Source organism: Heterodontus francisci, chromosome 1 (assembly GCF_036365525.1).
Source record: "Heterodontus francisci isolate sHetFra1 chromosome 1, sHetFra1.hap1, whole genome shotgun sequence".
Classification (NCBI taxonomy): Eukaryota; Metazoa; Chordata; class Chondrichthyes; order Heterodontiformes; family Heterodontidae; genus Heterodontus; species Heterodontus francisci.
Window position 1 is genome coordinate 86,200,260 of NC_090371.1, and position 25,994 is coordinate 86,226,253.

The 25,994-nt window shown below is 43.4% G+C and overlaps 1 protein-coding gene across 2 annotated transcripts in view; it reads left to right on the forward strand.

Moving 5' to 3' along the window:
* akr1a1a (aldo-keto reductase family 1, member A1a (aldehyde reductase)) overlaps positions 1–25,994 on the forward strand; it is a 60,500-nt gene that overhangs the window by 4,418 nt on the left and 30,088 nt on the right. The window contains exons 2-6 of one of the 2 annotated variants that reach the window (XM_068032711.1): positions 2,164–2,292; positions 2,845–2,964; positions 10,969–11,120; positions 13,811–14,006; positions 24,636–24,835. In XM_068032711.1, coding sequence (XP_067888812.1) covers positions 2,209–2,292; positions 2,845–2,964; positions 10,969–11,120; positions 13,811–14,006; positions 24,636–24,835 — 752 coding nt within the window. In that variant the 5' untranslated portion in view covers positions 2,164–2,208. The remainder of the gene's footprint in view (positions 1–2,163; positions 2,293–2,844; positions 2,965–10,968; positions 11,121–13,810; positions 14,007–24,635; positions 24,836–25,994) is intronic. The other variant, XM_068032712.1, reaches the window with a different exon arrangement.

Consider the following 25,994-nt stretch of genomic DNA (forward strand, 5'->3'; position numbering starts at 1 on the left):
GGCCGATATCTGACTCTAGTCCCACGCCAATGTTGATTGACTTTTAACTGCCCTAGCAAGCCACTCAGTTGAAACTGTTCAAGAATATGGTCAAGCACCACCTTCTTGGGGTAATTAGGAATGGGTGATAAATGACAACCAAATTTTGAAAGTGAATGGAAAAAAAAGTTAATAAAAGCAAAATACTGCGGATGCTGGAAGTCTGAAATAAAAACAAGAAATGCTGGAACCACTCAGCAGGTCTGGCAGCATCTGTGGAAAGAGAAGCAGAGTTAACGTTTCGGGTCAGTGACCCTTCTTCAGAACTCAAAAAAAAAAAGTTATATGGGTTTATGTTTTATAACGTATAAAATTCTAACAGGACTTGACAGGGTAGATGCAGGAAGGATGTTCCCGATGGTGGGGGAGTCCAGAACCAGGGGTCATAGTCTAAGGATACGGGATAAACCTTTCAGGACTGAGATGAGGAGAAATTTCTTCACCCAGAGAGTGATGAGCCTGTGGAATTCACTACCACAGAAAGCAGTTGAGGCCAAAACATTGTATGTTTTCAAGAAGGAGTTAGATATAGCTCTTGGGTCTAAAGGGATCAAAGGGTATGGGGCGAAAACGGGAACCAGTTACTGAGTTGGACGATCAGCCAAGATCATAATGAATGGCGGAGCAGGCTCGAAGGGCCGAATGGCCTACTCCTCCTATTTTCTATGTTTCCATATCCACCCTTTATTTTTGCCACTTTCCTTTCCTCTCCCTGTTTAGTTTCTTTTTTCCTCTTTCCCCTGCCCCTGTGCCCCATCTCTCCCCACGCATGTCATGGATCAGTCCTCAACTTGCAGGGCAGAAAGATGGCCCCCTCCGCATCTCCACCATTAGTCTTGTATAGACAACAGCTAACACAGGAATGATCTGGAATAATTAGTCCTCCTTTTTTTCCTCTTCCTCTCTTATTCTGGGAGGTACTTCAACTCCAATCAGTACTTGTCCTTAATTCGCTGTTCATATTTAGAAACCCACTGTGGAGATTTGCAATTGTGAATCTTTTTTTTTCCAATCCATGGCACAGCACATTAAATCACTACTATCAATTTATTGAGTACATTCAGAAAACCCAGCTCTTCCAGCTGTGAGCTTCATTCGAAGGAAAGCAGTCAGAGAATCAGAACTGCAAGGCTGTATCTCTCTGATCTGCACACCCTTCAGTATAGCTTCTCTGCTGAGAGTGTGGGAACACTGAATTTGGCCTTTATAATTAAGAGCAATTGAAGAAAGGCTATTAATTTGTGCCAATGTGTTGTGTTGTGAAGTGATGGGATGCCAGTTTGCACCAATGTCAACAAAAAGATTGTTTTCATATCTCTGCCATTTGGGAAGAATGGAGCAGAGGCTAAATACTTGCCTTCATTAGCCGAGGCATAAAATATAAGAGCTGAAAGATTATGCTAGAATTGTATAAAACACTAGTTAGGTCATAGCTGGAGTACTGCATGCAGATCTAGTCACCACACTATAGAAAAGATTTGATTGCACTAGAGAGGGTACAGAGGAGATTTATAAGAATATTATCCGGACGGGAGCATTTCAGTTGTGAGGAAAAAATGGATAGGCTGGGGTTGTTTTCTTTGGAACAGAGGAGGCTGAGGGGAGAACTAACTGAAGTGTATAAAATTATGAAGGGGTGTAAGTAGAGTGGATAGGAAGGCCCTATTCCCCTTGGTTGAGGGGTCCATAACCAAGGGGCTTAGATTTAGTATAGGAGGTTAAGAGGGGATTTGAAGGGAAGTTTTCTCACCCAGAGGGTGGTGGGGATCTGGAGTTCACTGCAGAAACCCTCATAACATTTAAAAGGTAGTTGGATATGCACTTGGATATGAAGTGCCGTAATTTACAAGGTTACGGACCAAGAACTGGAAAGTGGGATTAGGCCGGATGGCTGTTTGTCAGCAGGAGTGGACACGATGGGCGAAATGGCCACCTTCTGTGCTGTAGATTTCTGTGATTCCTTTCGATGGGAGCAGGGTATGGGATTGCTGTTGACAAAATCAGTTCACATTCCTCTCTCAGCCAGGTAGACAGTGTGATTTTGCTCATTGTATGTTTTGTCAAGAGTTTCACATCATTCCATATTTACAGGTGTGTTTTTTGTATTTTTGTGGCTTTTCACAGGTTGTCTTTCTATAACAATTCACAACTCTACCACAGGGATTAAAAATGAGTTGTGACTATGTAATACTTGCCACAGGGCAAAAAATGCCATTAGTTGGTTTGGGAACGTGGAAGAGTTCACCTGGCCAGGTAAGAGCCTTAAAGTTGTAGCACTCTTATTGGTCAACTGTTTTTTATTTTAATACATTTAACTATTACATTTTACTTACTTGTAGTTTATTTTTTTTAAAGATGCAAGTGCTGGGGAATAAAACCAGTATTAGCACTGTCACCAATCGTATAGCTCAGATTCTGAGTAAAGTTCCCTCTATTCTGAGCCAACCTCCACTCCAATCTCAGGCAAATACCTTCTGTCTAACGTTTTCTACTTCCTCCACCAGTCCTCGTGTGGCCTTTCTGAGTGAGACTAATGCTAATTTATTCATTTTGAACAATTTTGCCACTAGGAACTCAGGTAAGGCTGTGCAAACTCTCATTATTTGGAATCCCTTCTGTCAACAAAAAACCTCCTCCCATCAGCCTAAGTTGATTTCAAGCCTTGTTCCCTGAAGTGTCCTAACCCATTACACTGTGCAACCTAAATATTTTATTGCTTTCAATACATCTGGAGTCGGGTCTATCTGTAAGTATAGATATTGCACCTTGCAAGCATTTGAAACTGTGTTACTTTGCTTTCTGCAGGTGAAATTGGCAGTCTGTTACGCTCTTGATATGGGATACCAGCATATAGACTGTGCTTATGGCTACAGCAATGAACATGAAATTGGAGAAGCTCTTCGTGAAAAATTTAAAACCAGTAAAGTAAGGAAGGTGGAGCGTCTGTAGTCTCTTTGAAGAGATAGTAACAGTATTGCCAACCCCACTGTCTCAATAAATCAGGAGACAAACTCAAAAATGAAGAGATTTGGTATAAAAATCATGAGTTGCTTTTTTTTCCAAACATAAAGCAATATAAATTGACAGCTGGTTTATAAAACTTATTAATAGCTTAGTTAATCTTTAACAGATCATATGAAGTTGTACTTAGTTCCACAGTTTACCTATGGTTATAAAAGTAGAACCAGCTGTAGTGCTCAAAGGTCCTTGATCTCAATGCACTCATCTCTCCATTTAATTTTCTTGTTTCCATTCCAGATTAAGGCTGATTAACATTCCCATTAGGAAGGAATTGAGTACCATGCTTTTATACTTATTAGTTCTTCAGTTTTGGTCACGTGAAAGTGAACTCTGCATTGGCTTCCTAGGGTAACATTGCTCAAACTGTCTCCCTTATCCTGTCAGCTAGTTTGTATACTCAGATTTTCATGGACCCATGATTCTATTGCTGGGATAAAATAGTCACTTTTACAATGTAAACCGAGGAAGCCAGGGTACAGAAGTTACTCTTCTATCACAAGAGTTACAAAAATGCCAAATATAAAAGCACTTTTAGTTCTAAATCTTCTACCTGATAAAATCATGAGAGTTGGCATGTCTGCATCAACGTGGCATTAATTTGGGGCTTTTGAAAATAGCTAAGAATAAAATGTTTTATTCTGTAGAAGTGGCCCTTGATAATGGACATTACTCACTTAGTATCTGCAGTACATGGATTTATCTGACAAGATCACGGGGTGTGCCAGATAGCTATCTGCAGAAGAAAGTGCTCATGCTAAAATATATTTACTTTATGGCATATTAGTAATGGTAATGTATTCAGCAGTAAACCACTGAATATTAGAAATTTTCCAGATTTTTAATTAATCATGCAGATTATTTATTATTTGTTACACCCTCATGACCTACCTGCCGCATATCCTCTGAATATTAAACATAGGATCAAAAGGTAATTTTTCTTCTGTGTATAGTACAGTGCACTATACAAACAATATTCACTACAACAGCACATTTGTTTTAGTGAGTAAATGCACTACCTAGTATGCTGTGAAGCCAGACATACCAGATGCAGTTTTACACTTTGATCCAGCAGCAGTGGCAGTCGAAATTCTCTATTTTGCCTAAGTGCAGTTGGAAAAGGAGAATTTCAGCCAGAGTTTTCACTCCTAATCATCTGTTCCTGCTGGTGTTAGCTGAGGATGGATTTGACCTTGGCTGCAATGGTATCCATGATCAAATAGCTTACTGATCCTCCAGCTTAGATTTTTCTCCAGGTATACACCCATTTTCAGGCAGATTGTCTACAGCTAGAAGCAGAAATTGGATCAGGGAGGCCAAGCACTAGATCCTTACACATAAAAATCTTTCAAATATAATGCTGATCATAGTCAAAAGCAACAGCATACAAGTTTTATTTAAATGGGTCTTTCATGGCCAACATTGTATGTCCTTCCCTTGTTGCCTCTCTAACTGAGGACTGGTATAAGACACAGTCAGGTCTGCTTGGTGATTGCTAGGAATGAAAAGTGGATTTCTTTTTTTATTCTTTCCTGGGATGTGAGCATTGCTAGCTAGGCCAGCATTTGTTGCCTATCCCAAATTGCCCTTGAGAAGGTGGTGGTGAGCTGCAACCTTGAACAGCTGCACTCCGTCTGGTGTAGGTACACCCACAGTGCTGTTCAGAAGGGAGTTCCAGGATAGTGACCCCGGTGACAGTGAAGGAACGCCGATATAGGTCCAAGTCAGGATGATTTGTGGCTTGGAGGGGAACGTGTGTCTGCCTTCTAGGTGGCAGAGGTCGCGGGTTTGGAAGGTTCTGTCGAAGGAGCCTTGGGGAGTTGCTGTAGTGCATCTTGTAGATGGTACTCTCTGCTGTCGCTGCACCGATGGTGGAGGGAGTGAATGTTTCAGTTGTTTGGTTGAATGCCGATCAAGTGGGCTGTTTTGTCCTGGATAATGTCAAGCTTCTTGAGTATTGTTGGAGCTGCACTCATCCAGGCAAGTGGAGAGTATTCCATCACACTCCTGACATGTGCCTTCTAGATGGTGGACAGGCTTTGGGGAGTCAAGAGGTGAGTTATTCGCTGCAGAATTCCCAGCCCTAGCCTGCTCTTGTAGCCACACTATTTATATGGCTGTCCAGTTAAGTTTCTGGTCACTGGTAGCCCCCAGGATATTGATGGTAAATAATTCAACAATGGTAATGCCGTTGAATGTCAAGGGGAGATGGTTAGATTCTCTCTTGTTAGAGATGGTCATTGCCTGGCACTTGTGTGATGCCAATGTTACTTGGCACTTATCAGCCCACACCTGAATGTTGTCTAGATCTTGCTGCATGTGGACATGGACTGTGTCAGTATCTGAGGAGTCGCAAATGGTACTGAACACTACGCAATCAACAGCACACATCCCCACTTCTGACCTAATGTTTGAGGGAAGGTCATTGATGAAGCAGCTGAAGATGGTTGGGCCTAGGACACTACCCTGAGGAACTCCTGCACAATTTCCTGGGTTTAGATGTTTGGTCTCCAACAATCACAACCATTTTCCTTTGTCCTCCTTATGACTCCAACCAGTAGAGTGCTTTTCCACTGATTCCCATTGACTTCAATTTTGCTAGGTTAGATGCCACACCCTGTCAAATGCTGCCTTGATGTCAAGAGCAGACACTCTCACCTCAACTCTTGAATTCAGCTCTTCTGTCCATGTTTGGACCAAAACTGTAAGGAAGTCTGAAGCCAAGTGACCCTGGCGGAACCCAAACTGAGCATTGGTGAGTAGCTTATTGCTGAGTAAGTGCCACTTGATAGTACTGTCAACAATACCATTCATCACTTTGCCGATGACCCAAAGTAGACTGATGGGGCAGTAATTGGCTGGGTTGGATTTGTCCTGCTTTTTGTGGACAGGACATACCTGGGCAATTTTCCACATTGTCGGGTAGATGTCAGTGTTGTAGCTGTTTTGGAACAGCTTGGTTAGGGATGTGGCTAGTTCTGGAGTACAAGTCTTCAGTACTAAAGATGGGTTGATGCCAAGGACCATAGCCTTTGCAGTATCTAGTGTCTTCAGCTGTTTCTTGGTATTACGAGGAGTGAATCAAATTGGCTGAAGACTGGCATCTGTGATGCTGGGGACCTGAGGAGGAGACCAAGATGGATCATGCACTCGGCACTTCTGGATGAAGATGGTTGCAAATGCTTCAGCCTTGTCTTTTGCACTGACATGCTGGGCTCCCCGATCATTGAGGATGGGGATGCTTATGGAGCCACCTCCTCCAGTTAGTTGTTTAATTGTCCACCACCATTCACGACTGGATGTGGCAGGACTGCAGAGCTTTGATCAGATCTGCTGGTTGTGGGAACACTGAGCTCTGTCTATCACGTGCTGCATCTGCTGTTTAGCATGCATGTAGTCCTGTGTTGTAGCTTCACCAGGTTGGCACCTCATTTTCAGGTATGCCTGGTGCTGCTCCTGGTATACTGCACTCCTCATTGAGCTAGGGTTGATCCCCTGGCTTGATGGTAATGATAGAGTGAGGGATATGCTGGGCCTTGAGGTTTCCAGATTGTGATTGAATACAATTCTGCTGTTACTGATGGCTCACCGCACCTCATCAATGCCCAGTTTTGAGCTGCTAGGTCTGATATGAATCTGTCCCATTTAGCACGGTGATGGTGCCAAACAACACGATGGGCAATATCCTCACTGTGAAGATGGGACTTCATCTCCAGAAGGCCTGTGCAGTGATCACTCCTACCAATACTATCATGGACGTATGTAGCAGATCAATCGGTGACGTTGAGGTCAAGCAGGTTTTTCCATCACCACCTGCCGCAGGCCCAGTCTGGCAGATATGTCCTTTAAGACTCAGCCAGCTCAGTCAGTAGTGGTGCTACCAAGCCATTCTTAGTGATGGGCATTGCAGTACCCACTCAGTACATTCTGTGACCTTGCTACCCTCAGTGCTTCTTCCGTGTTCAACATAGAGGAGTAGATTCATCAGCTGAGGAAGGGCATTTGGTTGTAATTAGCAGGAAGTTTCCTCGCCCATGTTTGACCTGATGCCATGAAACTACATGGGTTCCGAAGTCAATGTTGAAGAATCCCAAGGCACATCCCTCCCAACTGTATACCACTTTGCTGCCACCTCTGGTGGGTCTGTCCTGCTGGTGGGAAAGTGATGGAAGAGTCTGGGACATTGGCTGTAAGATGTGATTGGGTGAATATGACTATGTCAGGATGTTGCTTGACTTAAGTCTGTGGGACAGCTCTCCCAACTATCGCACTAGACCCCAGATGTTAGTAAGGAGGACTTTGCAGGGGCAACTAGAAAGGCAGTTTCCAGTGCCTAGGCCGATGCTGGGTGGTCTGTCCAGTTATATTCTTTTTCAACTTTTCTGGAGTAGTTTTGTTCAATTGAGTGACTTTGAGGACGGTTAGGAGTAAACCACATTACTGTGGGTCTGGAGTTACATGTAGGCCAGACTGGGTAGGAATGGCAGATTTTCTTTCCTAAGGAATGAGGTGATGATGGCAGTAATGTCAATGGACTAGTAATCCAGAGGCCCAGGCTATTGCTTTAGGGACGCAGGTTCAAATCTCACCATGGCAGCTGGTAGAATTTAAATTCAATTAATGAGTAGAAAATCTGGAATTGTAATGGTGCCATGAAACTATCATCGATCGTTGTAAAAACCCATCAGGTTCACTAATGTCATTTAAAGAAGGAAATCTGCTGTCCTTACCTGGTCAGGCCTACATACAACTCCAGACCCACAGCAATGTGGTTGATTCTTAACTGCTCTCTGACATGACCTAGCAAGCCACTCAGTTGTCAAGGGTAATTAGGATGGGCAACAAAGGCTGGCCTTGCCAGCGATACCCACATCCTCATGAAAGAATTTTTTAAAATTAGTGAACCAGATGTTTTTTTTTACAACAATCCGTTTGTTTCATGGTCATCATTACTAAGACTAGCTTTTAATTCTAGATTTGTTAATTAATTGAATTTAAGTTCCAGTAGCTGCCATGGTGGGAGTTGAACTCATGTCCCTAGATCATTAGTCAGGGCCTCTGGATTACTAGTCCAGTAACATTACCACAATGCCACTGTCCCCAAGCTTGAAGATTCTGTTTTAGGTTTTACTTTGCTGCTGGATACTTTTTTTAAATTGTTTTTCCCACTTCAATCTTTTTAACAGGTTGCTTCTAGTGCTGTGGTCCTTGTTTTTCAGCTTTAGACATTTAGCACAACACAGACTTCCCTTAAAGATTCCACTCCACCTCTGCTACAATGAAGATGATAAGGAGGATTGGAAGATTTTTCTTTACAAATATTTCAGTAGTTGCCTTTTATCTTTAAAAATTTAATTCTTAGGACTAATTATGTAAAAAAAAAGTCTGTACGTTGAAATCACAAAGATGTCTTGGGAGGCATGGGTGTGCATTGATCTGTCGGTCTGACGTGGGTTGCCATAGAGTGGTAAAGTACATGTTAACAACCACACGTATGATCTCTACCTCATGAGTTTCCAATCTTCAGCCTGTTATTGGGAGGGCACTAACTAGAGGACAGGTACTTCTGCAAAAGAGAAAAGGTGTTCAGATATTTGTGTGTACTTCCTAGTGGCCTTAGGCACTGAAAAACAAACCATGTCACCAGCCTGTCTTATCAGCAAGGTGAAGCGTAAAGACCTGGATTGGGAAGAGGAAATTAAAAATGCGTTAAACACAGAGGAGGAAAAGACCTGCTGAGAGTACTATCGGACATCAGCCTCAAACTTGAACTTGAATTCGAAAGTCACGTTTCTCAAATGACTAACAAGTTTCTTTTAGAGGCTGTTGTTAAAAGGCAGGTTTCACCATTTTGTTCACAGTTCCTCTATCTTTTAATATTTGTTTGAAAGTAATCATTATAGATATGAACAGGAGAAAATATCTCCCTGCAGTATGTAAAAGATATCTGGTATTAGTACAGAATGTAACTGTATCCTTCAGACAGCATGCTTCGTATACTGCTGGACTGCTGGTATAAGCCAGGTCTAGATCCACTCTGGAGAAACCATATGGCAGGCAATGCGCCCATGACTATTTTGATTTTGGTATGCAATGACATTGGACAGTATCAGCTCTCATGGTACTCATATTACAGTTTAAAAGTGCTGAGTGTACATTGGACTGACAGTTAATTTTCCCCAGGTCAAACAAACATTCTCCCACTCCTTACATTTCAGTGCAATTTGAAAATTATTTATTTTCTTCAATTATTCCTTTAATTCTTGTTACTGTTAATATATTTTTCAATGCCCTTCAGGCTTTCGAGGTACTGTCCAATGCATTGGAGTTTGCTTTCACAATGCACAAATCAATTCACCAATGCATCAGTCAATGTCCAACCAACCAATGCACAACATTGACCACTGCCCTGATCATTAGGCACATGTGGTATCTACAATAGTCCAAATGATATCTGCCTGTAGCAATGTAAAAGCACTGCTCTAAAAAGGTGCTACATCTTTAGTACTGCAATGAATACAATAACTGCCTAAGCTGCCTTTCCTTTAAACACGATGTGATATGCCAAATTTCACTAAGATTCTTGCGTGCACTAATCAGGATCTTCAACAGCATATGTCTTTTTAATACAGGGGAAGGTAGAACACAACAGAAAAGGAAAACAAATGTAGTTTGGTCTCACCTTGTCCAAAAAAGGTGCCAGCAGCTCCTGATATGAGCTGAAACCAGTGATGTACAGATCCATATTTAGCCCAGCAATGAAAAAAAATCTCCACTCCCAGTGCCTTCAGTAACTTTGGCACTCTGGGACCCACACCACACAGGTATTGCCACACAGTGCCAGTGAAAATCAACACCATTGCCTTTGCTCTGGACTATCATAATGGCCTATATCCCTTTCAGATTGGGATGAACATCAGCCCATCCACACGCTCCTGATCTGAATCATTTTATGAGACTTTGGCACCGGTCAATGCCACAGTTCCCACTCTTCAGTGTTGACCAATCCCATAACAACGGTCTGAACCAACACCTAATGAAGTCTTGTGTGTTAAGCGCTTCCCAGTACCAGGGATCCATTTATTTTGCTCAACTTTTATGGATGGTTTTGGTCTGAGGCCTTTTAAGTAAGGACAAAAACAAAGCCGTGTAATTTTTCTAACAATTCCAAAAATGGGGTCTGCAAATAACAAAGAGGAAGTAAACAAAATATGGAGGCATTTGGATAGATTGAGAAATTCATCCTTTCTGTGGCTGCACTTTGGGCCTGAAGCAGATATTGATTTCCAAATATTTATAAATGCACTACATTGAGTAATCCTTGTTCAGTATTAGTTGGTTTAGTGACAGTCAATGATAACCACATTTGTCCAATCTGTTCTGATGGCTGAGTCTCTTTCCCCTCCACCCCCAAGTCCCACTGTTCCGCCATCATTAGGGCCCACCTTCTCTTGACTATCACTCAGAATGTGTGAAGAATTGGCCATAACAGGGTTTAATTTTTAAAACGCCATGTTTTTAGCTTTCCCACAGGGATTCCTTGCTCACTGCTCGCTAATTGTGTGAAGAAGAAAAATTACTTATGTTGCAGTGCCTCTTTCTTCCTCAATTATGTATTCTAATCCTACTGAACCATTTCCTCAAGTTTTGCACATAGCAAACATACTTCATTGCACATTGGAGCAGCAGTCTGATTTGGCAATGTTACCCATGTATCAACATGACCCAGTGCCATTTTGATTGTGTCCTTCCAATCAAAGTCATGATAAGGACATCACTAGCCAAGTTTGCCCAGAATGTGGATCCATGCCTGACTTTACTCAGTGGTGTTTGGAGGATGTACCATAAAAGAGCCAAGAAACCATATAAGGCTGGTCAGCTTACTATTGTTTTCTCACTGTCCTTCTGCAGTCTATCATGAGGAAGGATGTTTTCATTACATCCAAACTTTGGAATACCAAGCATCACCCAGATGATGTGGAACCAGCATGCCGTAAGACGCTGGAGGACCTACAGCTGGACTGCCTAGATTTGTATTTGATGCACTGGCCCATGGCATTTGAGTATGTACCGATGCACCTATTCAATATTTTCTTTTGTTCTAATTTACTAAACCACTGCCGTATGTTGTATTTCTAAATTATGTTACGACCAGGTGAGGCAGGGGCCTACGGATCCCCTCTCAGACTTTTCCTGGTTTGGCCGTAACCGGGTTTAATTTTTAAAACGCCATGTTTTTAGCTTTCCCTCGGGGAGTCCTTGCTCACTGCCCGCTAATTGTGATTGCAAAGAAATCAACCAGACAGGTTTTCTCAGATTTAAACAAGAAAGGTGTAAGTTTATTAACCTTAACACACTAATTCAGTTAAAACTACTGAAGATACGCAACACGACCAAGCTAGCATGCATACGCAATAAACACACATGCAAATAGAGACAGAAAAGGAGAAAGAATCAAAGGGGAAAGGTTTGAAACAGTAGATGGAGTTTAGCTACTGGTTTTGGATTGGATGTAAAGTCTTCGATTGAAGTTAAGTCTTGCAGTTCTCGTTGGCGCCCAGTGCGCACTTTCAGACTTATTCGCTGGTCTTCTATCTTGAGGCTTGAGTTACTTCCGTGGGTCCCTGGAACTTTCCATGTGAGAGAGAGATGCTCTCTTCTTGAAGTTCAGTTGCAGCCTCTTCTAAAACTCTTCTGTGTCAGGCACAATTCAAAAAATCCCAGGTTGGCCAGCAGGTTAGTCGTGTGACTAGCTCCCTGTTTAGAGCAGCCGCCTCACCTGCAAGATATATGGATTCCTTCAAGCTTACCAGACACACACAGTGGGGGGAGGAATGCTGGCTCAATGACTCTTAATGTCTCTTGATAATCACTATTGACAAAACCCATCTGGCTAATTGTCTCTTCATGCAACTGTCTTTTAGAATGCAAATCTGCAGCCATGTTTTCAGCCACTGTTCTGTGGTCTTTTTAAACCAGTTATTTCAATGTCCATTAACAGTTCAAAAATAATGTTCCATATGATGAAATTAATGCGTCTCATTTTGGCAGGTTTGGTTTCCGTCACAATTGTACGAATATTTCAAACTACAATTTTCTCACCTTTTCTTAAGTAAGGCAACAAAAGCTAATAAAAACAAACCAGATCAACATATATTTAAAAGCAAAATACTGCGGATGCTGGAAATCTGAAACAAAAACAAGAAATGCTGGAATCACTCAGCAGGTCTGGCAGCATCTGTGGAAAGAGAAGCAGAGTTAACGTTTCGGGTCAGTGACCCTTCTTCCCAGAGGGTGTTTGGAATCTGGAACACACTGCCTGAAGGGGTGGTAGAGGCAGGAACCCTCACAACATTTAAGAAGTATTTAGATGAGCACTTGAAGCGCCATAGCATACAAGGCTACGGGCCAAGTGCTGGAAAATGGGATTAGAATAGATAGGTGCTTGATGGCCGTCACAGATACGATGGCGGGTAACCTACTTCCTGACTCCCCAACGCCTGTCCACCATCTACAAGGCACAGGTCAGGAGTGTGTTGGAATCCTCCTCAGTTGCCTGAGTGAGTACAGCTCCAGCAACACACAAGAAGCTTGACACCATCCCGGACAAAGCAGCCCACTTAATGGGGACCTAATCCACCACCTTAAACATTCACTCCCTCCACCGCCGGTGCACAGTTACAAGATGCACTGTAGCAACTCATCAAGGCTCCTTCCAAACCTGCAACCTCTACCACCTAGAAGAACAAGTTTAGCAGTTACATGGGAACACCACCACCTGAGAGTTTCCTCCGAAGCCGCACATCATCCTGACAGCAATCCTTCACTGTTGCTTGGTCAAAATCCTGAAGTTTCCTCCTTAACAGCGCTGTGGGTGTATCTGCACCACATGGACTGCTGTGGTTCAAGAAGGCAGCTCATCACCACCTTCTCAAGGGCAATTAGGGATGGGCAATAAATGCTGGCCTTGACAGTGCTGTTCACATCCCATGAATGAATAAAGAAATGCATTTGAAGTGCTCTGGGATATTTTTCTGCTAAAGGCACTATATAAATTCAAGTTGTTGCTGAGTAGGAGGGTGGAAGTCAGATAATGCGCTTGGCATCTTAAAGAATTGGTAAAATGTTACCCCTCAAAATGCACAAGTTTAGAAATAAATTCTCCCACCACCATCACTGTATATCCACCAACTTTAAACTGGAGGTTTAGTACTGAGGACAGAGAGGGGGAGCCGTAATGTCAACCCTATCTTCGCATTGTTTGGTCTAGTATAGCAGAATCAATCAGACACTAGCAATGCTTGGAAGTTGATTTAAGTGCAATTTCTAATGTAAAAATAATCAGAATAAGATTTTGGAACATGTTTTCCACTCACCTGCACTCAATCACTCTTAATTTTGATCTCGTGCCAAAGCTGCTAATGTAATAAGTTATTTTCACAAAGGAGTAGATAAGCTGTTCTTACAACCTAGTTTCTGGATCAGCTGCAAATGCCTAGGATTAGGATAATTACCTGACCTCTTGGTCTGAAAACTGAGAAATGTTGGGTGCCAGGAGGGACCTAAAAGCAGAGAAGATCGTTTACAAATTAGGGTGTGGGGGAAGGAAAGGCGAGATGAGGTGCCTCTAGTTCAGTCAAATTCATGAGCTAAACTGAGTCATCAATGAAGGTGCAGACTGAGGAAGCTCTGAGCTGCAGCATGGCGATGAACTCCACCTCCTAGCTGATAATTGTATTTTATGTCCCTGCAGACGCGGTAACATTATGATTCCAAAGAATGATGATGGAACAGTGCGTTACGCTAATACTGATTACAAAGATACCTGGAAGGCCATGGAAAAACTACTGGAAAAGGGTTTGGTCAAGGCAATTGGCTTATCCAACTTCAATGCAAAGCAAATAGATGACATATTATCTATTGCAACATATAGGCCCGTTGTTAACCAGGTTTGTGCTAAGCACAATGTGTGCAGATTTCCCTTATTTCATAGAAACCGTTTTTTGTGTGAAACTTATTTATAGTGATGGACATCCATTTATCATACCATGCAGCACAACTGAAACATATATGTAGGAGTCAAACAATAACTGAAGAAGCACGTGCAGGAAAATGAAATAAACCATCACGAGTATTGGATGTATGGGGTTCATTCTAGGTTTCTATCTCTGAAGCATCACGAGATTCCTTGCATTCGGGGAGCCTATCGGGCAAGACTAACCTCGGTAGCCCATGTTTTTTGGGTGCTGCCAGTGACGTTAGAGTTCCAGTATGGCATCCACAGCAAGTGTGTACGCTTTCAATGCAAAGCACATTGAGCACATTTAGGTAAAGGGGTTAGCGCGTGCACTGTTAACATTACTGGAAGTGTACAGTACAAGCAGATCATGACAACAATTTGTTTGCAACACTGCCAGCCCTGCCATTTTGGAACTCCATGCTCCAGCCAATGCCTTCTCTTAACCTCGCACAGCTGAATCATAGAACAATTACGGCACAGAAGGAGGCCATTCAGCCCATGATGTCTGCGTGGCCGGAAAAAACACTAGCCACCCAATCTAATCCCACCTTCCAGCGCCTGGTTCCGTAGCCTGGTAGGTTATGGCACTTCAGGTGCAGGTCCAGGTACCTTTTAAATGAGTTGAGAGTTTCTGCCTCCACCACCAGTCCTGGCAGTGAATTCCAGACATCCACCACCCTCTGGGTGAAAAACATTTTCCTCATGTCGCTTTTAATCCTTTTACCAATCACCTTAAATCTGTGCCCCCTGGTGCCTCAGCAATGCTAGTAATCTGTTGGAGGACACATTGCTAAACTACCTCTCCACCAGGGAAACAGGTCCTTCCTGTCTACTCTATCTAAGCCCCTCATAATTTTGGACACCTCAATTAGGTCACCCCTCAGCCTCCTCTGTTCTAAGGAAAACAACCTTAGCCGATCCAATCTTCCATCATAGCTGCAACTGAACACACATTAAGCAGCATGAAGGACCGCCAGCAGGGCTATTTTAATAGATACTCAACTCCTTGCAGGTTAGTTGCTGGTTGTCTTCTGGTTGTTGCTACAATTCTACATATTCTTGCTGTTTGCCTTGGTTGTTTCAAGTTTCAAAAATGTACAGAGAGTGTTGTGGCAGCTGCTGAATTATTTTTTGCTGACATCCCCAAGGCTTCTGCACAAACCAGATGCTGCCAGACATGGATGCACTAGTAGGCATTCCTCTTGGAATTAAGCATGACTGGAAGAATCACCAGAGGCCATGCAGAGCAGGACAAGCTATTAGAAGAAGGAGGTAGAGGAGAAGGTGGAAGAGGAAGTGAGGCTGCAAATGGCACAGCCTCTTTATGCCCGGGCTGTATGTGAAGAACTAATTTGAGTGCGATGGCAGTAACCTCAACCTCAATTTCCCCATTCACTAACAGTCCCACAGTCCTTACCTTCACTCCGTCACTGACCACACATCATCCTCTCATCCACAAAGCAAAATAAAAGCCAACACAAAATACACATTCCAAACCAACTTTATAAACTAAATCTTGCTATTTTACATGCAAACTTAAACTAATCATCCTTGACATTCCCTTCAGCATCTTCCATGTCTCTGCCTATCCTAATGGTCCTACGCAGTGCTACCCCAGTGGCTGCAGCATAGCTAGTGGAAGGCTGCTGAATTTCCATGGAGGAAACTGCAGATGGTCTTGGAAGACAATATCGAGCTGCTCTGACCCCAGAAGGCCTGGCTTTGCACTGCACCATATTGGCATGGGAGGCAACAGCCTGGTCTGGCTGCTTGACAGGCAACAAGGGCACTGGCAGACTGACAGTGGTGGGAGCATGAATGCTATTATCCTGAGAGGACAGCAGGTTTGTGCTTCATGGAGTCCCTGCCACGCCCTCGGGTGGTGCCTCAGCAATGCTAGTAATCTGTTGGAGGACAGATTGCTAAACTACCTTGACACCCTGCAAGCCTCTTTAAACACTGGTATCCGTAGCCACGATAGCAGCAAGCTAACTGGGCATGACAGCACTCTGAGCTTCCACTGCAGCTGCCTTCTTCTTAGGCCATCCCTTGGGATCGAGGATAACTTGCTTCCACTCTGGTTCGATGGGTTCTGAGATGGCTGATAAGTCTAATGCATGATCTGCCAACTCTGCCACATGAGGGGCAGGTGGTGCTTGAAGGGTCAGGTGATTTGGAGGTTTATGTGCTTTATGTGCTCCCTCTGACGCTTCAGCTTCACCGCCACGTGTTCCCGACAAAGTCCCTCAAAGTGTACAATGCCTTCTCGACTGAGCTGTCTCCATCTAGGATGGTCATAAGTCAGGGACTCATGGTGTAAGGGGTAACATTAGCATGGATAGAAGATTGGCTGGCTGCAAAAACCGAGACTATGCATAAATAGGTCCTTTTCTGATTGGCAGGATGCGACGAGTGGAGTCCCACAAGGGTCTGTGCTGGGGCCTCAACTTTTTACAATTAATATCAATGACTTAGATGAGGGGAGCAATGGCATAGCAGCTACATTTCTAGATGGCACAAAGATAGGTAGGAAAGTATGTTCTGACAGGACATGAGGTTGCAGTGAGTGGGCAAAAATCTGGCAGATGGAGTATAATGTGAGAAAACGTGAAGTTATTCACTTTGGCAAGAAGAATAAAGAAGCAGAGTATTACTTAAACAGAGAACGACCACAGAATTCCAAGGTACAGAGGGATCTAGGTGTTCTAGTGCATGAGTCACAAAAAGTTAGTAAGCAGGTACAGCAGGTCATAAAGAAGGCTAATGGAATGCTATCCTTTATTACAAAAGTAATTGAAAATAAAAGTAAGGATGTTATGCTTCAGTTATACAGGGCATTGGTGAGACCACATCTCGAATACTGTGTGCAGTTTTGGTCTCCTTATTTAAGGAAGGATGTGAATGCATTGGAGGCGGTTCAGAGGACATTTACTAGATTGATACCTGGAATGAGCGGGTTGTCTTATGAGGAAAGGTTGGACAGATTGGGCTTATTTTCTCAGGAGTTTAGAGGAGTGAGGGGAGACTTGATTGAAGTATACAAGATCCCGAACGGTCTTGACAAGGTGGATGTGGAAAGGATGTTTCCTCTTGTAGATGAGTCCAGAACTAGGAGGCACTGTTTTAAAATTAGGGGTTGCCCTTTTAGGACAGAGATGAGGAGAAATTTTTTCTCTGAGGGTTGTGTGACTTTGGAACTCTCTGCCTCAGAAGGTGGTGGAGGCAGGGTTATTGAATAATTTTAAGACGGGGGTAGATAGATTCTTGTAAGGCAAGGGAATCAAGGTTATCGGAGGTTGATGGGAATGTGGAATTCGAGACACAAACAGATCAACCATGTTCTTATTGAATGGCGGAGCAGACTCAAGGAGCTGAATAGCCTACTTCTCCTAATTCGTATGTACATAAGTCAACGGAGATGTCTGGTCTCTTCAGGGATACTTTGAGGACATCTCTAAAGTGTTTCCACTGTCCTCCTGGGAGTCTCCTACCACAACCAGGTTCTGAGTAGCACAGCTGCTTCAGGAGTCTGGTGTCAGGCATGCAAATGACGTGCTGCCCAGCGGAGTTGGTTCTGGGTGAATAGTGTCCCGATGCTGGGGAGATTGGCTTGGGAGAGGATGCTGCATTGGATCTGGAGGATCTTGCGGAGGCAGCTCTAGGGGTACTTCTCCAGTGCTTTGAGATGCCTGCTGTAGGTTGTCCAAGTCTCTGAAGCATATTGGAGCGCAGGGATCACGGCCGCCCGGTAAACCATGATCTTAGTCTCGGTTTGAGATCCTGAACCACAAACACTCTCCCTCAAACGACCGAAGGCTGAACTGACACATTGGAGGCGATATGAACCTCATCGTTGATGTCTGCCTTTCCCAAGAGGAGGCTCCCAAAATGTGGAAAATGGTCCACATTTTCCAGGATCTCGCCATTAATCTTGATTGACGGGGATGGGTGGGGGGGGTTGATGGTGGAGGTGTTGTGCTGTAGGAGCTGGTTGGAAGGGTGCCTTTGTTTTCCAAGTGTTTAGTGAAAGACCCATTTTCTCATTTGCTTCGGAGAAGGCATTGACAATGATATTGAGTTCAGTTTCAGAGTGAGCGCACACGCAGACATCATCTGCATACTGAAGTTCATGGATACTGAGGTTGGAGTGATTTTGGTTTTGGATTGAAGGCACCGTAGGTTGAACAGCTTCCTGTCTGTTCTGTAGTTATCACCACACCAGCGAGTAGTTTGCTAGTGGTAAGGTGTAGCATTGCAGAGAGGAAAATAGAGAAAAGGGAAGATGTGATGACACAACCTTGCCTTACCCCAGTCTCGACTGAGATAGGATCTGTGGTGGCTCCGTTGGTGAGGATCACGGCTTACGTGTCATTGTGGAGTAGACTGAGAATGGTGACCAACGACTGGGGCAGCGAAATTTGAGCAGGATGCTTCTGTTAGCCTGGCCCATCGGTGATCTCATGAGTCCTCTGCAGCAGAACTCATGTGCCATTTGGCTTCTGGTGAACTGGCACCAGTGCTATCTTTGCCTCCTGGTGTGGTTGCAGGCCACCTGTGCCCTATGTCTAACCTCATGCAGATCCCTCCTCTGTCATTTGCTATTCAAAAAGATGTGCGCAGTGTCAATAACTGAGCTGGTGAGCGAGTGTGAAATCAAGAGACAATATGTCTTCATCATTGCTCTCTACTTATGTTCCTCCACTGCCTGGCCAGGTTGGATATCTGAAAGGAAAAAGGCACAATGATAAGCTTCTGATGAGAGAAGAGGGGAATTAAGAAGTGCATGCTTACACCATCTGCAGCTAGTAAATCAGAAGACATTGAGAGATGAGGGGGATGTGGGATGTGAGGAGGAGGGTTAGGATTGATGCTGTTATCCTCTTAGATTCAGCCCCATTCCAGGCCATGCCTCAGCATTGGCCCTTAGAATGGCCAGCATGGTCTTCTCATTACATTGGGGATTTCTCCCTCAAGTTATTTCCTGCTGTCGCCGGTTATGTGCCACCTTCTGCTGAAAAAGAGGAAAGTGTGTCTGTGAGTGTGATACAATGTGCTTGGTTGATGCAGCTGTCATGGTTGGATAACTTTGGTGTGTACAAGTTTTGAGATGTGGGTATGAGGCTTGCAGCAGTGCTAAGTGTGTGAGGATAAAGTGAAGCTGTAAATGTTAGATACGAGTCCTGATTGATAGAGGTTGTTGGTAGGAAAGTGATGGGGGTGTGGTGAATTGAACAGTGGCTGGAGCTAGTGGTGTAGATGTTAGGATATGGAATTTGAAGATGCATTCACTGACCTTGATGACTCGTGGGAGGTAATTGAATTCCTTGCATCCAGGTTCTTGGGGCTAAACTCCTGTCATTTACCTCTGCAGCTGTGTGCTCCCACTCCCCTCATTGTGCCTGAAGGATCTGCCTCTCCCACCCCTGTGGGAGAGGACAACTCTCCTCCATTCCACCTCATCCACCAAGACCTCCAGTGCAGCATTGGAAAATCTTGGTGCCCCCTCTCCCATGGTCATCCATTTTTCTTTGTTGCTTGGCGCTATTCAGAATGATCTTAGCACCTCCAGCAGTCACAATGCACCTTCCCTTTAACAGGTGCAGGCTAGCTTTCAGCAGTGTAGACTAGCTTTAAGAAATGCTAGCAAGTAACAATATTGGACCCTCTGCTACTGCGTGCAACTAATGAATAGTCTAGTTAGCATTGGCTGCACACAGCAATCATTATAATGAGCACTAACTTGAGTAAAAAAACACTAGAAGTATAAAAAAAAGAGGTGGATTAATAATTGACTTTAAAAATTTTACTGTTGTGGGCAAAGGGAAAGTCAATGACCCATCTCGGCCTTCTCCTGAGATCCCCATTACCACAGAAGTCAGTGTTCAATCAATACGATTCAAGCTACGTGATATCAAGAAACAGCTGAATGCACTGAATATGGGAAAAGCTATGGGCCCTGACAACATTCCAACTGTACTGTTGCAGACCTTGCCGCACCCCTCACCAAGCTGCAACACTGGCATCTACCAGACAATGTGGAAAATTGCCCAGGTATGCCCTGTTCTCAAAAGGCAGGACAAATCCAATCCAGCCAATTACCACCCCATCAGCCTACTCTCAATCATCAGCAAAATGATGGAAGCTGTCATCGTCAGTGCTATCTAGCGACACTTACTCACTAATAACTTGCTCACTGATGCTGAGTTTGGGTTCCATCAGTACCATTCAACTCCAGACCTCATTTCAGCTTTGCTCCAAATATGGACAAAAGAGCTGAATTCCAGAGGTGAGGTGAAAAGGGCTGCCCTTGAAAACAGCCAGCATTTGACTGTGTGACATCAAGGAACCCGAGCAAAATTGGACATAAGTACATAAGAACTAGGAGCAGGAGTAGGCCACTTGGCCCCTCGAGTCTGCTTGGCCATTCAATAAGATCATGGCTGATCTGATTGTAACCTCAACACCACATTCCCACCTACCCCAATAACCTTTCACCCCCTTGCTCAAGAATCTATCTACCTATGCCTTAAAAATATTTAAAGACTCTGTTTCCACCGCCTTTTGAGGAAGAAAGTTCGAAAGACTCGGGACCCTCTGAGAGAAAAAATTTCTCCTCATCTCTGTCTTAAATGGGCGACCCCTTATTTTTAAACAGTGACCCCTAGTTCTAGATTCTCCCACAAGAGGAAACATCCTTTCCACATCCACCCTGTCAAGACCCCTCAGCATCTTGTATGTTTCAATCACGATGCCTTTTACTCTTGGGAATCAGGAGGAAAACTCTCCACTGGCCGGGTTCATAGAAACGTAGAAAATAGGAGCAGGAGTAGGCCATTTGGCCCTTCGAGCCTGCTCCGCCATTCATTATGATCATGGCTAATCATCCAACTCAGTAGCCTGTTCACACTTTCACCCCATACCCTTTGATCCCTTTAGACCCAAGAGCTAAATCTTACTCCTTCTTGAAAACATACAATGTTTAGGCCGCAACTGCTTTCTGTGGTAGCGAATTCCACAGGCTCATCACTCTCTGGGTAAAGAAATTTCTCCTCATCTCAGTCCTGAAAGATTTACCCTGTATCCTTAGACTATGATCCTTGGTTTTGGACTCCCCCACCATCAGGAACAACCTTCCTGCAGCTACCCTGTCAAGTCCTTTTAGAATTTTATAGGTTTCTATGAGATCCCCCCTCACTCTACTGAACTCCAGCGAATATAATCCTAACCGACTCAATCTCTCCTCATACGTCAGTCCTGCCAACCCAGGAATCAGTCTGGTAAACCTTCACTGCACTCACTCTATAGCAAGAACATCCTTCCTCAGATAAGGAGACCAAAACTGCACACACTATTCCAGGTGTGGCCTCACCAAGGCCCTGTAAGATTGCAGCAAGACATCCCTGCTCCTGTACTCAAATCCTCTCGCTATGAAGGCCAACATACCATTTGCCTTTTTTACCGCCTGTTGCACCAGCATGCTTACCTTCAGTGACTGGTGTAGGAGAAACACCCAGGTCTTGTTGCATATTCCCCTCAGTTTATAGCCGTTCAAATAATAATCTGCCTTCCTGTTTTTGCTACCAAAGTGGATAACCTCACATTTGTCCACATTATACTGCATCTGCCATGCATTAGCCCACTCACTCAACTTGTCCAAATCACCCTGATGCCTCTCTGCATCCTCCTCACAACTCACTCTCCCACCCAGTTTTGTGTTGTCTGCAAATTTGGAAATATTACATTTAGTTCCCTCATCTAAATCATTAATGTATATTGTGAAAAGCTAGGGTCCTAGCACCGATCCCTGCGGTACCCCACTAGTCACTGCCTGCCATTCAGAAAAAGACCCATTTATCCCTACTCTTTGTTTCCTGTCCGCCAATCAATTTTCTATCCATCACAATACACTGCCCCCAATCCCATGCGCTTTAATTTTACATGCTAATCTCTTATGTGGGACTTTGTCGAAAGCCTTATGAAAGTCCAAATAAACCACATCCAGTGGCTCCCCCTCATCAACTCTACTAGTTACTCTAAGAATTCTAGTAGATTTGTCAAGCATGATTTCCCTTTTGTAAATCCATGCTGACTCTGTCCGATTCTACCACTGTTCTCCAAATGCTCGGCTATAAAATCTTTGATAATGGACTGTAGAATTTTCCCCACTACCAACATCAGGTTGACTGGTCTATAATTCCCTGCTTTCTCTCTACCTCCCTTTTTAAATAGTGGGGTTACATTAGCTACCCTCCAATCTTTAGGAACTGTTCCAGAGTCTATAGAATCTTGGAAGATGACCACCAATGCATCCACTATTTCTAGGGCCACTTCCTTAAGTACTCTGGGATGTAGATCCCCCAACACCATTTCTCTACTAATACCGATTTCCTTCAGTTCCTCCCTCTCACTAAACCCTGTGTTCCCCAACATTTCTGGTATGATATTTGTGTCGTCCCTTGTGAAGACAGAACCAAAGTATGCATTTAGTTGGTCAGCCATTTCTTTGTTCCCCGTAATAAATTCCCCTGTTTCTGACTGTAAGGGACCTACATTTGTCTTCACCAATTTTTTTCTCTTCACATACCTATAGAAACTTTTACGGTCATTTTTTATGTTCCCTGCAAGCTTGTTCTCGTACTCTATGTTCCCCTTCTTAACCAATCCCTTGGTCCTCCTTTGCTGACTTCTAAACTGCTCCCAGTCCTCAGGTCTGTTGTTTTTCCTGGCAAATGTATGTGCTCTTCCTTGGATCTAATGCTATCTCTAATTTCCCTTGTAAGCCATGGTTTGGCTCCCTTTCCTGTTTTACTTTTGTGCCAGACAGAGATAAACAATTGTTGCAGTTCATCCATGCGCTCTTTAAATGTTTGCCATTGCCTAGCCACCGTCATCCCTTTAAGTAACGTTTCCCAATCCATCATGGCCTACTCGCGCCTCATACCTTCATGGTTTCCTTTACTAAGATTCAGGACCCGAGTCTCAGAATCAACTGCGTCATTCTCCATCTTGATGACAAATTCTATCATATTATGGTCGCTCGTCCCCAAGGGGTCTCGCACCACTGGATTGTCAATTATTCCTCTCTCATTACACAATACCCAGTCTAGGATGGCCTGTTCTTTAGTTGGTTCCTCAACATATTGGTCCAGAAAACCATCCCGTATACACTCCAAGAATTCCTCCTTTACGGTATTGTGACTAATTTGATTTGCCCAATCTATATGCAGATTAAAGTCACCCATAATTACAGATGTTTCTTTATTGCATGCATCTCTAATTTCCTGTTTAATACCATTCCCAACATCACCACTACAGTTTGGGGTCTATATACAACCCCCACTAATGTTTTTTCCCCTTAGTGTTTCTCAGCTCTACCCATACAGATTTGCATCGTCAGAACTAATATCTTTCCTCACTATTGCGTTACTTTTCTCTTTAACCAGCAATGCAACTCCACTGCCTTTTACTTTTTGTCTGTCCTTCCTAAATACTGAATATCCCTGGATGTTCATTTCTCATCCCTGGTCACCTTGCAGCCATGTCTCCGTAATCCCGACTATATCATACCCATTTACATCTATCATACCTAGCAACAGTTGTGGTGCACCATTATCAGCCCCAGGACATCGCTGTAGGAGTTCCTCAGGGCAGTGATCTAAGCCCAACCATCTTCAGCTCCATCAGACGTGGGGATGTTCACTGATGATTGCAGTGTTCAGTTCCACATGCGAATCCTCAGATAATGAGGAGATAATGCGTGCAGCAAGACCTGGACAGCTGATAAGTGGCAAGTAACATTATTGCCACACCAGTGCCAGGCAATGACCATCTCCAACAAGAGAGAGTCCCCTTGATAGTCAACAGCATTACAATTACCAAACCCCTATCATCAACATCCTGGGTATCACCATTGATTAGAAATTTAACTGGATCAGCCGCATAAATACTATGGCTACAGGAGCAACTCAGAGACTGGATATTCTTTGGTGAGTGTCTCACCTCCTGACTCCCAGAGCTTTTCCACTATCTACAAGGCACAAATTAGGAGTGTCATGTAATACTCTCCACTTGCCTGGATAGGTGCAGCTCCAACAACACTCAAGAAGCTCGACACCATCTAGGATAAAGCAGTCCACTGATTGCCACCCCACACTACCATAAACATTCAGTCCCTCCACCACCAGTGCAGCGTGGCTGCAGTATGTGCCATCTGCAAGATGCACTGCAGAAGTCACCATGGCTTCTTCATTGGCACCTCCAAAACCTTGAACCTCTACCGCCTAGAATGACAAGGACAGGAGGTGCATAGGAACACCAACCCCTGCAGGTTCTACTCCAAGTCACCTGTTACCTGACTTGGAATTATATTGCATTCCCCTGTACTTGGCTATAAACATTCAATGTTCACAAGTCTGTCCATAACCTAAATAGCTCAAGAAAAATGAGCTTACAATTTCAGAATAAATCAGGACGAGCCACTGAAGACATTATAAAATGAAAATGAGATGCTGTGCATTTCGTCATCATGAATTGAATGTTTATTTGTTTTCTGTTGCAGATAGAATGTCACCCATACTTGATCCAAAATCAGCTTATAGACCATTGCACAAAACAAAAAATAATTGTTATAGCGTACAGCCCTCTCGGATCATCTGATCGCCCCTGGGCCAGACCTGGTGACCCAAAGCTGTTGGAAGATCCAAGAATACTGAAAATTGCAGAAAAGTATGGAAAATCCCCAGCTCAAGTTATTATACGGTGAAGTTCCAGTTTGATATGTAAAAGATGAAATTTCACTGAAAAAATGCATTTATTGCTTACTTCATATTTTCTATACATATGCACAAGATTATAATTTCACCAACTAAGTTCAATATTTCTGTAACTACAGTACTCAGTAATTCACTACATCTAAATACTGCTGTGTTCCAAAGATGAGCATTGATAAAATAACATCGTTGCCCTTCATCTAAAGCTCGGCTTTCTTCTGGTAGATATTGGCTGAACTTTCTACTTTTGTTCTCTTCACTTTCTTAGTTCAAGTTGTTTTACATAAATATAAAATCAGTATCACATCCAAGGGTGGTCTGGCAAAAGAATCAGAGGGGAGATGAGAAAATTTTTATGCAGCTAGTTGTTATGATCTAGAAGGACAATGAATGCAGATTTAATAGGAACCTTAAAAAGAGAATTGGATATAGTGGATAGTGAGATAGTTGATGCATTAGTTTTAATTTTCCAAAATTCCCTAGATTCAGGGAAGGTTCCGCTAGACTGGAAAATAGTGAACGTAACTCCTTTATTCAAAAAGGGAGGGAGACAAAAAGCAGGAAACTACAGGCCAGTTAACTTAACATCTGTCTTAAGGAAAATGTTAGAAGCTATTATTAAAGATGTTATAGCAGGATATTTAGAAAAATTGAAGATTTAGGCAGAGTCAACATGGTTTTGTTAAAGGGAAATCATGTTTAACCACTTTATTGGCGTTCTTGGAGGGAGTTACATGTGCTATGGATGAAGGGGAACTGGTGGATGTACTGTACTTAGATTTCCAGAAGGCATTTGATAAGGTGCCACATCAAAGTTTATTGCAAAAAATAAAAGCTCATGGTGTAGGGGGTAACATATTGGCATGGATAGGAGATTGGCTAGCTAACAGAAAAAAGAGAGTAGGCATAAATGGGTCATTTTGTGGTTGGTAGGATGTAACGAGTGGTGTGCCACAGGGATCTGTGCTGGGGCCTCAACTTTGTACAATTTATATAAATGATATGGATGAAGGGACCAAAGGTATGGTTGCTAAATTTGCTGATGACACAAAGATAGGTCGAAAAATAAGTTGTGAAGAGGACATATGGAGGCTACAAAGGGTTATAGATAGGTTAAGTGAGTGGGCAAAAATCTGGCAAATGGACTA